Source organism: Carassius carassius, chromosome 35, assembly GCF_963082965.1.
Source record: "Carassius carassius chromosome 35, fCarCar2.1, whole genome shotgun sequence".
NCBI classification, from domain to species: domain Eukaryota; kingdom Metazoa; phylum Chordata; class Actinopteri; order Cypriniformes; family Cyprinidae; genus Carassius; species Carassius carassius.
In genome coordinates, this window is record NC_081789.1 from 22,304,567 (window position 1) to 22,317,109 (window position 12,543).

Below are 12,543 nucleotides of genomic sequence, written 5' to 3' on the forward strand. Positions count from 1 at the left end.
TGGCAGCTGTAGGAGATCAGGACAGCGTTTTCATAGGGAGGTCTTTGGGGGCAATGGAGCAATATTTCACTAATGGCAGAACTGGTTCAATCTTAATGATCCACACTGTAATTTGGGTCCTTCCCGGTGCATGTAAACAGTTGCGAGCTGCAATAAAGAGACAGTCATCAAGTAGTAAAAATGACTTGTGGCCCAGAAAGCATCAGGATTTTGTAATTTCGTTTCAAACTGCTAAATGTTTCCATAGAGAGGGTTGAAAAACAAAAGATTTGTCGACAACACAAAGCGAGCTTTTAACAAGCAATGCGGTTAGAATCCACCCCAGAAAGCACACAATGCTTTTACACTGTTCCTTTTGGTTGCAGTTAGCTTACTTTACAGTAACATTCTAAATTAGTGGATATTTTTCAAAAAATATATATTTTTACAGTCTTGCTTTTTGGTTGCAGTTAGATTATGTTAAAGTATAATGTTCTCTGTGAATTTTAAACATATTAAACCAGAGCATGACATACAGTTTGTGTTTCGATAATTTTAGGTAAATTTTTGATAATTTTAGTTGCAAATATGTATTTTTACACAACCTTTACATTTTTGGTTTTGTTTAAGTAGCTTCATAACATCAACATAATGTCTAATGTCACAAACCTCCAATCAAACTGCAATGTTTTTGAAACATTTCAGTTTTAAAGTAATATAATTTAAATTAAACATTTAAAAAAGAGAGTTTGTGTTTATAAAAGGACCCAGACAGCATAATGATTTTGTATTTTTGTTTTAGATTGTTTGATGCTACTATAGAAACACATCAATCTTTTATTGAGCAGATTATTTGTTGGAATCTGCCCAAGAAAGCACAAAGCCATTTAGTTGTTAGTTTGCAGTTAAATTACATTACAATATAGTATCCTAGTTAAAAAATAAAAAATAAAAAAATAACACTTTTATATATATATATATATATATATATAATCCAAATTGTAAACAGAACATTACAGAGCAATAGAGTTTATGTATTTTCATAACATGTACAACATTTTTAAATAATTTGTTTTATCATACTAAACTGCAATGTTTGCAGTATTTATTTGTTTAAAAAAAAAATAATACAAAAATACAACAAGGCCGTGTTGCAACTTTTGTTTTGTTTTGTTTTTTGTTTTGTTTTGTTTTGTTTTTTTTGTTTTGTTTTGTTTTGTTTTGTTTTGTTTTGTTTTGTTTTGTTTTGTTTTGTTTTGTTTTGTTTTGTTTTGTTTTGAAGAAAGGAAGCCATAAAGGTTTGGAACTAAATAAGGGTGAGTAAATGATGAGAGAATTTTATTTTTGGGGGGGTAAACTATTCCTTTTAAATAAGTGTGACTACAGACACACACACACACACAACAAACATAAGAATCACTGTTTATATCTATAGACAAAAGGGTAAAGGTTACACCCTCTTGTCAGACACCAAACTAGACTGTATTGACTAAACATAGTCCCCTGGTTCAGTGGCTCGTGAAACATATTTACTTCCAGTGACTTCGATAAAGATACAGTCTTTTACCTGAAACACTAGAGAAAATATCAGTTGCTCGTACTTTCCCGGTGTGTTGGTCAGTCTGTGCAAATCAAAAAGGACAAGAGCTTCATGCATAGTCATTGTAACATTTGGCTGCCAAACTGAATCTCTTTAAGGGGGAGATGGCACACGGCTAAATGCCAAGATTTTATTGCGGGAAATAAAAGAGCAGATAGAAAAAGAGGAGGGGGAGAGAGAGAGAGCAAGATGAGGGTAGTGGGAGATAGAAAGAGCAGGAGCGCTGAATCTAAAAGCAGCTGAGATCTCAGAAGGAGTCAAAATCAATGCACCACCACAGTTTTCAGAGCAGATAAAAAGAACCTGCCGTCTCAATTGTCTGGAAACTACTTAGAAATTCTCACTTCATATTTATTTCTGGACTCAGCCACATTAGTGCTAAATACTCCGGGTCCGGATATCTTTGATGTTCTTCATCAAATGAAAAGCAATAATGGGCAGCGACTCCTGTTCACAGACCAACAAGCCTGGGATTTTACAGCCCCATCAGACAAAGGATCACACCGTTTAGTCTTATTTTCAGTTCTTTTCATGATTCATAATGAATCATTTGTTAGCTCAAATCCCACGTTTTTCTTGAAATACACCTGTAAATAGAGAAAAAAAATCGCCATTACACATATCTATCCATAGCTGGAAAATAGACCACCCTGATCCTCCTATTGACGTCCATCTGCTCTGTTAACCGCAATAATTACGAATCAATTGTTAAGCTACTCGCCAGGCATCAGTGGACTCGTGTATTTGTTGATGTTAAATCAAGGTGAAATGTCATCAAACCGAATTGGAGTCGTTCGATAAACAAACGTTCGTTTGTGGTGTGTAGATACGAACTGTGGCGTAGACGGGGAGAGAAACAAGTTTTATGCAAATGAGAATCCTAATGAAAACATATCTCCCAGAGACGAGTTAGCCAGGGTAAATGCCTCCATTTTCTCAGCGTGAGGTATGCCTTGTGGGATTTCATTTTTTAAATATACAAATGACGCAGCACAGCCGATGATCTGCGGCTCCTTCCCCCTGAGAAAGCCTGCGTTGTAAGTGTGAGGAGGAGGGAGTTAGGCTGGGAATTGTTAGGATTTTAATGATTCTGGTTCTGATTCCACTTAACGATTTGGATTCCTAATGATTTCATTTGCAGCCTCCTCCTTTCCCACTACACAAAAACAGTGTTTTGTTTTTTTTTTAATTAAAGTGCCATTTATTTCAGCATTATTTCAGCATTAAGCATCTGAATGTGCAAATTGAATGCTACTCACACTAGCATAAAGTATAAATAATGCCATTGGTTCTCTACCCATATGTTATTTATTTTATTGGATTTGATTTTTTATTATTATTATTGTCAATGTTATTGCACCAGCAAAGCAGTTTATGTATGTATTGATTAATTGATTGATCGATTGTAATATATGTCTGTATTTTATATAATTGCAATGTTCTATGTATTCTTTGCAACAGAAAGTATATGCATTTTGAAAAGAATCAAAATATTGGACTTTCTCTTTCTCTCTATGTGTGTGGGTGTAAATAATATATATATATACATGAATATTACAGTATTTTTTATTTACTTTTATATGTTTACTTTAAGTTATTATAATACCAATTTGTGCTGTTTATTATATTATATATTTGTGTGTGTGTGTGTGTGTGTGTGTGTGTGTGTGTGTGTGTGTGTGTGTGTGTGTGTGTGTGTGTGTGTGTGTACACAGTATATATTATTGTGCATAAACTTGCTTTCAAATTGTAATGCAGCATTACTTATTTATGTCTTTTAGTTATTGTAATACATGCCTGCATTTTAAATAATTGCAATGTTTTATGTATTTTTTGCAACACAGAAATTTTGAGTATTTTTAAAACAATCTAAATACGGGACCATATATATATATATATATATATATATATATATATATATATATATATATATATATATATATATATAATATAATTGAATTATTGCTTTGAATGTTTCAGTATTACTTTTTATTTTAAGTTATTAAAATTCACATATATGCAGTATATTATATATACATTTTTATTCTCTCTCTCTGTAAGTATATATGGTATTTATTATTGTGCATGAAGTTTTATATGACAAAGCATCATTACTTTTTATTTATTTTAGTTATTGTAAGACCTTTTTATATAATTAAAATGCTTAATATATTTTTGCAACAAAGAAAGCATATATTTACTGTATATTTTTATTTATTTATTGAATGATTGGTTTTAGTGCACTTTTTTTTTTTCTATCTGCATCTATGGAGGACCACAGGCGTTCAAGTTCAAGATGTTCAGAACTGTTAAAGGGATGAAAATCATTCAAAAAATTTGAACTGGTTATGAATAAGATCCTTTTATCAAACCCAATCCCAGATATCAGATACGAGCTCAGAAAGAGTCAAGATCCAAAGGTCTACGTGTCGAGTCAGGAACCAGCTGTGAGCATTTGCAAAGCGACTGAATGCTAATCCTGTGAAAGAAGGCAGTTCTCGGGCCGACTAGGGCTGATGTCAGATCGACGATAGCGCCAGGAGATAAGTGTGTCTTATCTGCTTCCTTAAGACGCGGTGTGACTGCCATCTGAAGTGCCGTAGACACTTGCACAAAGCCAGGCTTCAAGCACTCGCTGCATATCACAGTCTCAGAGCTACAGAAGTGTAACAGACTCAATGGAAAGTGTTCGGGTGCGTGCTGACGTGCGCTTGATGAGTGAGCATAAGCTCTGCGTTATCGGCCTCGTCTGCGCCCTGCTGGTAATGAGAGAATGAATTAGATTTCTCTTAAGGTCAATTGTATTCAGCATTTCAGAGCATGTGCGTCGTAGTACTGCTTTGATTCAGCATGCTGACGTTTGTCTTTTGTAAGCTTCTTTTGAAGGATGGCACATGTTTTAATGACCACCGCTTCTCTCTGTCCCTAGATATGCATATTTATTTGCATGTGTTTGTTTAGTGTGCATGCTGAAGTAGACATTCATGTGTGATGAAGTAGTCATTAATGTCTGATCTGATATCTGAAAGATTGTAAGTTTGAATCCTACAAACCTTATATTTATTCAACAATAATATAGTTTACTAGAACTCAAAATTATGCCATTATTTATTTATTTACTCAAATGAATCCAGACAGACAAGCACACATATGAATAAAAACAACATAAAAGTATCATAAATAAAAAATTCAAAAATACCACTTGTCATATCACAAATCTGATGCTGTGTTTTAATTATTTATCCATATATATCTTCTTTTTGTATTAAACGTATCTCCAGAAATAATGGCGATCCCCAAACATGTTTTCAAAAACATATTTATTTGTTTGTTTATTTGTCTATCTATCTTTGAAAATTGTTGCATGTAAATAGTTTTTCATTATATGGCCAGTACATGCAACATTTCTGCTTTTGTGTTCCAAAATTATTTTATTTTATTTTATTAATTACTATACATTAATTTATTATATTTTGTTTATAAAAATGTTTTTATTTATTTATTTATCTATCTATCTATCTATTTATTTATTCATATATTTTATGTGGTATTTGTGGTATTAATTTAATTATTATTATTTTATTTTATTTTATACATTTTGCCCTTTTATTTATAGTGTAGTAGTAAAGAGAGGAGAGGAATGTTGGAGGACATGGAATTGGGAAATGTTGCAAGTCGGATTTAAACTTGCATTACCCTTATGTGCACTAATCACTAGACCACAGATCAGAAGTATACAGTTATTAAAGAAAATTGTGTTTTTCACATAGGTGTGCAGTGCAGTACAAAACCAGGACTTCACGGTGATTGAAGACTACTGCACCGATCTGAAAACCTTGAGGAGCTCCAGGATTGGGACGGCCTTTCGCCACCAGCGGCCCACCATCAGAAACGAAAGCCTGTGGTCGCACTAGAGGAAGTCAAAGGAAGGGTGAGAGTCCTCACAGCTGTATTACAACACCCTTTTACTGATGATTACCCCTCCCCAACTTTCCTCTCACGTTGTTTTCCTTATTACAGTCCTCCGACATGCCATTAAGGAGCTAAACGCATTTCCCATAATTCTACAGCTTTAGAAACAAGTGCTCATTAATGCAGCATTAGCACTAAACCCGGGGACTTGCATCCATCCATTTACTTGTTGTTAGTTCGTAAAAATCCACGTAATAACAGCGCTGCCCAATACACAAAGTGGCCGCTTGCACTTGTGCAATCTCAAAGGTGAAAGAAGATTATAGAGCCGCACTTACTCATTATGCTCCAGTTTTACCATTTTTCCTGGTAAAAGGAAGCACTTGGAGCAAAGTGAGTGCTAAGTTTAAAGTACGCCATGCAGATTTAATTTTTCCAAGTTTGAATCAAGCTTAGACTTTGGGGAGAAAATAATTGGTTCATTTTATATCTTTTTCTTCACACATGCCATTTACATAACAGCAGCAACAAAAAAAATATAGAATCACAAAATGAGATTTGACAAAGGCAGCTGTTCACGCGTTTAATGGTTTGTACTTCACGTGTACGTTCAGCCCTCGGTAATCTCCCTCATTATTTGTGCACAAGGAATATTCGGCGGCATGTAAATGAGCAAACTTCAGTAAACTCCTTTCAAAGAGGCGAATTAAAGGCTTTTATCAGATCACAGCCTTTCTGCTAATACACCAGCCGAGGGAAAAGCTTTGAAGCCCGTCTAGCGTTTTCTAACGCGCTAGCTGCGACTTCTCAGCTTCTGACTGCAAGGCGGCTCAGCGCAATAGTTTAAATGCTAATGCCAAATGAGTGTTGGGGAATGAAGGAATAATACTAAAGAGAAGCAGGCAGTGATAAGTGCAAGTCATTTTCATGTCGACAGGACATTAGTGCTGAAATTGGCGCAACAATAACATTGGTGCTGGGAAAGCCGAGGAAAGATGTGGAGTGTTGTGTAGAAATACACGACGGTCCGCGTGTCCCCAGGCGGCACTGAGCTGCATTCAGGGTTCCTGCTCGAAAGAAGGAAAAGTCACTGAGCGCACGGGTCACGGGGATGTTCGCTTGACAGACAGTCTTTTGTAAACTGAGAGAGGGAAAGAAAAATCAATGAACATTAGACCATGTGAGCATTGTGCTTTATGTCTGCTATTGTACAGTCGAGCTACTTCTCTGTCAGATGGATGTGAACAGGAGAACAGATTTGTATTTTTTTTTTTAGGAAAATGGGAGTTCTTGCAAGGTGATAAGTGATAAAAAGAAATCATTATGCAAATATTAAAAATACATTTTGTGGCCGGCGTAAATCCAAGTGCAGTTTTTTGATCTTCTGTCAAATAGGGTCCTTTATCGGAAATGCATTACTAAATTACAGTACTGTTCAAAAGTTTGGGGTCAGTAAGATTTTTTATATTATTATTATTAAAATGCATTAAATTGGTCAAAAGTGACAGTTTTGACTTTAATAATGCTACATTTTTTTTTTATAAATAAAAAATCTATTTCAAATGCATGCTGTTCTTTTGTATTAACTATTCATCAAAGAATCCTGAATAAAATTTGGGTTTGCATAAAAAATATGCAGTAGCCTTTCCTGTTTTGTTTGTTTGAATTGATGTGTGTGTATATATATATATATATATATATATATATATATATGTATATATATATATATATATATATATATATATATATGTATATATATATATATATATATATATATGTATATATATATATATATATATATATATATATATATATATATATTAGGGGGGTGCACGACTAAGGATTTTCATAGTCGAATCGGAATTTTCGAATCTTGCCGATATTCAACTGATAGTCGAATCATATGTTTGGGAGCGGGGCAAAATACATTAACAAGACTCAAGTCAGATATTCGACTAACATACAGTACAGACCAAAAGTTTGGAAACATTACTATTTTTAATGTTTTTGAAAGAAGTTTCTTCTGCTCATCAAGCCTGCATTTATTTGATCAAAAATACAGAAAAAAACAGTAATATTGTGAAATATTATTACAACTTAAAATAATAGTTTTCTATTTGAATATACTTAAAAAAAATTGTCATATATTAAATATTTCAAATGTATTATATATTAAATATATCATTCTAATATTCTGATTTATTATGAGTGTTGGAAACAGTTCTGCTGTCTTATATATTTGATGAATAAAAGGTTAAAAAGAACTGCATTTATTCAAAATAAAAGAAAAATTCTAATAATATATATTCTAATAATATATTTTCTTTACTATCACTTTTTATCAATTTAACACATCCTTGCTGAATAAAATTATTGATTTTATTTAAAAAAAATAAAGAAAAAAAATTACTGACCCCAAATTACTGACCAGAAGTGTATATTGTTATTACAAAATATGTATATTTTAAAAACATAGCTTCTTTTATTTTATATTATTTTATTTTTCCTAAAAAAGTTTCACATGTTCTGAAAAAATATTAAGCAGCAGAACTGTTTCCAACTTTAATAATGAATCATCATATTAGAATGATTTCTAAAGAATCATGTGATAATGATCCTAAAAATTCAGCTTTGCATCACAGAAATAAATGATAATTTAAAGTATAATAAATTTAAAAACAATTATTTTAAATTGTAATAATATATCACAATATTAAATTTTTTTCTGTATTTTTGATCAAATAAATGCAGGCTTGATGAGCAGAAGAAACTTCTTTTAAAAACATTGAAAATATTAATGTTTTCAAACTTTTGGTCTGTACTGTAATTACTGATGTTAACACACAGGGAAAATGTGTAATGAACACCTTGCAGATATTAATGGGGTAAATAATGTTTTATGTTTTGATGAACAGATAGCTAACACTTAACGTCGGCGAAACCATAACAATTAACAATTTTATTTATTTAAAAAAAAATTTACGATAGTGCTCTCATTATAACGTTAGCCTAAAACGTTAGCAGTTAATGTCCTGCATTTCTGTTTTGAACTGTGCGCGCTGAAGATGACCAGTAGTGTTACGCATTTGATAGCAAGTTTTTAATCAGTGGGATTCAACTCATAATTTCATATAGAATACGCTTCGTTATTTATACAACATAACGTTAATATTAAGACTTAAGCAAAAAGGGCCCGAATGCACATGAACATATCTACAGGGCTTTGAATGCGAACTCTTTTTGTGGACGCGTTCTTTACGAAACAATGTGCAGAAACATGGCAGCTAAACTCTAAAAATTCATAGCATTTTAGTATAATGGTCTTCTCATTATAATTGTATGTATATAGCAGTCCCAGTCATAGTTATTAATATTCTGCATTGTAGTTTGAGCTGCTCGCGCTGTGCGCTGAAGAGATATCAGCGTAGTACTACAATGAAGTGCTTTACTCAAAACTAAATGCATCTTATATCTAGTAAATAATATATCCACGATATAGATATACATCGGCTGAAATGTTTTGAAATCACTTGTACACTACCTGTTCGAAAAATCCAGTCTCTGTCTGTGTCAGTTTGAGTCTTGGTAAAGTTTTAAATCCCTGCCGCCAAGATGCTCCTCTGTCGGTCACTGATTATGGAAAGTGAAACATAAATTTATAGGGGTGGCTGGATTTATTCACACACTTTAAAATATTAATTTGAAGCTTCTTTCTTTTCAGATTCTTACAGCTTTATCATAATAGGTTGTATATTAACCTATTGGGAGAAAACCGGTAGTTCTATATGAAATCAGACATTTGAGCTCCCCATATAGTCAAAATGGCATAATCAATAACACCCCCCGAATATTCGACTGTTAGATTTGTAGTTGAATCAGGCTCCTCGAATCAAAGCATCGATTCGTCGACTATTTGGGGTCACCCCTAATATATATATACATTCTGAAGGTTATTCCTCATAACATCATTCTAGTTTTAAAGGATAGTTTATAGTTTAATACCTTTTTATTGTGTATCTTTAATTACTTTTCCCTAACTTAAAGTGTTGAGATCATTAATATCCCATGTAGTTCATCTGTACTGTATTCAAGATGTGTTTGTAGGCTAGCATAATTATGATTTGAAAAGCATCTGGTTTAAAACACACCGGTATTAATGATAGTGTTATGATACTTATGATAGTGTGGCTCCATCTGCTCTGCTGTCTCCCTAACCAGGGTGTTGTGTCGGCCCCTGACAGTGTGAAGCAAGACAACCTTGCTGAAGGCTTCATTACCATTATAGTCCTGCCAGGCAGCCAGACCGCTGTTTACAAGTGTTAATACCCCCAAGGTCCGGCCTAGCCCAGAGAAAGTGAGTCAGATGACCAGCAGGCACACAAACAGGAAACAGTTTCAGTGTTGTACTGCCTGAGCGCAGCGTTTTAGAGATGGCAGCGAAAAACCAACCGCACATCCCCTGAGAGGACGACGCTCACTGCCTCGGCGAGAAGGAAAAAAACAAACTTGTCTTTCACTGAACGCTCCCTTAGGCTCCGCTTTATCAACCACAGCGACTTCTGTGCTCTCGTCTTCTTTCCTTCACGTTGTGGACCAATCAAACGGCCTTTTTTTATTCTTTGTGGCTAACAAATTTTCTCATAGCCCTCTCTGTCCTCCATCACCCTTTCTTATCGCTTCTGACTTCAGTTTGCCGTTGTTTTTCTTCGTTTGCTCTCACTCTGTCTCTCAAGCTGTATATAAAGGGTGTCTGGCTGGAGCTGTCAGTCAGCGGAGGGGATGTCTGAGAGCGGGCTGACAGGTAATATCATTCTGGAGCCCTTCCCTGCTTGACACAACTCACTGGAAATATAACATTGTCCAACCACAGGCTCTGCATTTCAATTCCCTGCCCATGTTGTCTTATTTGAACGTCCAAAATGAATTAAAAATAAATTGAAATACAAAAGAGGTACTCCTAATGGCATTCTAGAAGTAGTGTTTTGAAATACCTCATACTATTTTGTATTATTATTCTCACACTTTTTCACATCTAACCACTTAAGACTCATTTTATGTTTGGTCTTGAGTTTTTGCATCTATTAAAAAAAAAAAATTGTTCTAGGTGGATGAACATCTTTTAAGTCTTAATTTATATTAATGCAACAATTCAATTCAAGTTTTCAATTCAAGTTTATTTGTATAGCGCTTTGTACAATACAAATCATTACAAAGCAACTTTACAGAAAATTGTGTTTCTACAATATTTAGTAATAGCTTATAAGTGGTGACTGTCAGTTTGTGCACATATGACAGGATTTGTAGAAAAATGTATACAAGTCGTAGTCAGCCAGATGATGAATATTATTAATATTACACACTTGTAGCAATATTAGTTAGTTCTGTTGTTGATTCAGGGTTAGCATCATCTGGGGTCCTCTGAGGGGTCAGCATAATCTCAGGTGTTCTGGATCCAGACTGGAGCTTGTGTAAATCCTAGTTACGCAAAACATAGAAACAAATAGAGACATCATTAGCATAGCTGCTGTTCCAACAAAGTAAAATTAATTAGTTTAACCCAAGCTAAAGAATAAGAATGCACATTTGATCAGATACAACTATACTCTCAATTTAAGATACATTATTCAAATGCTTGGCGAAAGAGATGCGTTTTTAATGCGTTTTTAGGCTATTCCAGAGTTTGGGAGCCAAATGTGAAAAAGCTCTACCTCCTTTAGTGGACTTTGCTATCCTAGGAACTACCAAAAGTCCAGCGTTTTGTGACCTTAGGGAGCGTGATGGATTGTAATGTGGTAGAAGGCTAGTTAGGTACGCAGGAGCTAAACCATTTAGGGCCTTATAGGTAAGTAATGATCATTTGTAACTGATACGGATCTTAATAGGAGGCCAGTGCAGAGACTGTAAAATTGGGGTAATATGATCATATTTTCTTGACCTGGTAAGGACTCTAGCTGCTGCATTTTGGACTACCTGTAGCTTGTTTATTGAAGAAGCAGGACAACCACCTAGAAGTGCATTACAATAGTCCAGTCTAGAGGTCATGAATGCATGAACTCGCTTTTCTGCATCAGAAACAGACAACATGTTTCGTAGCTTGGCAATGTTTCTAAGATGGAAGAATGCAGTTTTTGTAACATGGGAAATATGATTTTCAAAAGACAAGTTGCTGTCTAATATAACACCCAGATTTTTGACTGTAGAATAGTAACAGTACATCTGTCTAGTTGCAGATTGTAATCTACAAGATTCTGTGTAGTGTTTTTTGGTCCAATAATTAATATCTCTGTCTTATCCAAATTTAATTGGAGAAAATTATTGGTCATCCAATCTTTTACATTTTTAACACACTCTGTTAGCTTAGATAATATAGAGGTTTCATCTGGTCTCGTTGAGATATATAGCTGAGTATCATCAGCATAACAGTGGAAGCTAATTCCGTATTTTCTAATAATATTACTAAGGGGCAACATGTATATTGAAAATAGAAGGGGACCTAGGACGGATCCTTGTGGCACTCCATATTTTACTGATGATAAATGAGATGACTCCCCATTTAAGTAAACAAAATGGTAGCGATCGGACAGGTAGGATCTAAACAATCTTAGAGCCTGCCCTTGAATACCTGTATAGTTTTATAATCGATCTATGAGTATGTCATGATCTATGGTGTCGAACGCAGCACTAAGATCAAGTAAAACTAGAAATGAGATGCAGCCTTGTTCAACAAGTTTGTACATTTAAAATATACACTATATTACTATTATTTATTTAAAATATATATATTTTATTGTCAAATTTACACTTCAGTATGCTGTGCCACAATGTGGGGTCTGTTCTTTATGTATGTATGAATGCATGTATTTATTTATTTATTTCACTTCCTTGTATCCAAGGTTTATATGAAAGGACAAAAAAATATATCTGTTTGAAAATGCCAACAAACTTAACCAAGCAACATTAGCTCAACCAGTTTAGAACGAGATCTATTAGACCTAACCAATGACAAATGAAATGTTTGGGAAACCCGTTTGAACACGTTCATTACTCTTGCT

General features: G+C 34.0%; 1 protein-coding gene across 1 annotated transcript in view; it reads left to right on the forward strand.

Annotated features, from left to right (window-relative positions):
• The window catches only part of dpyda.1 (dihydropyrimidine dehydrogenase a, tandem duplicate 1), a 69,691-nt gene that overhangs the window by 47,595 nt on the left and 9,553 nt on the right, over positions 1 to 12,543 (forward strand). Inside the window, 1 exon segment of the mRNA XM_059524055.1 lies at positions 5,393 to 5,510. Coding sequence (XP_059380038.1) covers positions 5,393 to 5,510 — 118 coding nt within the window.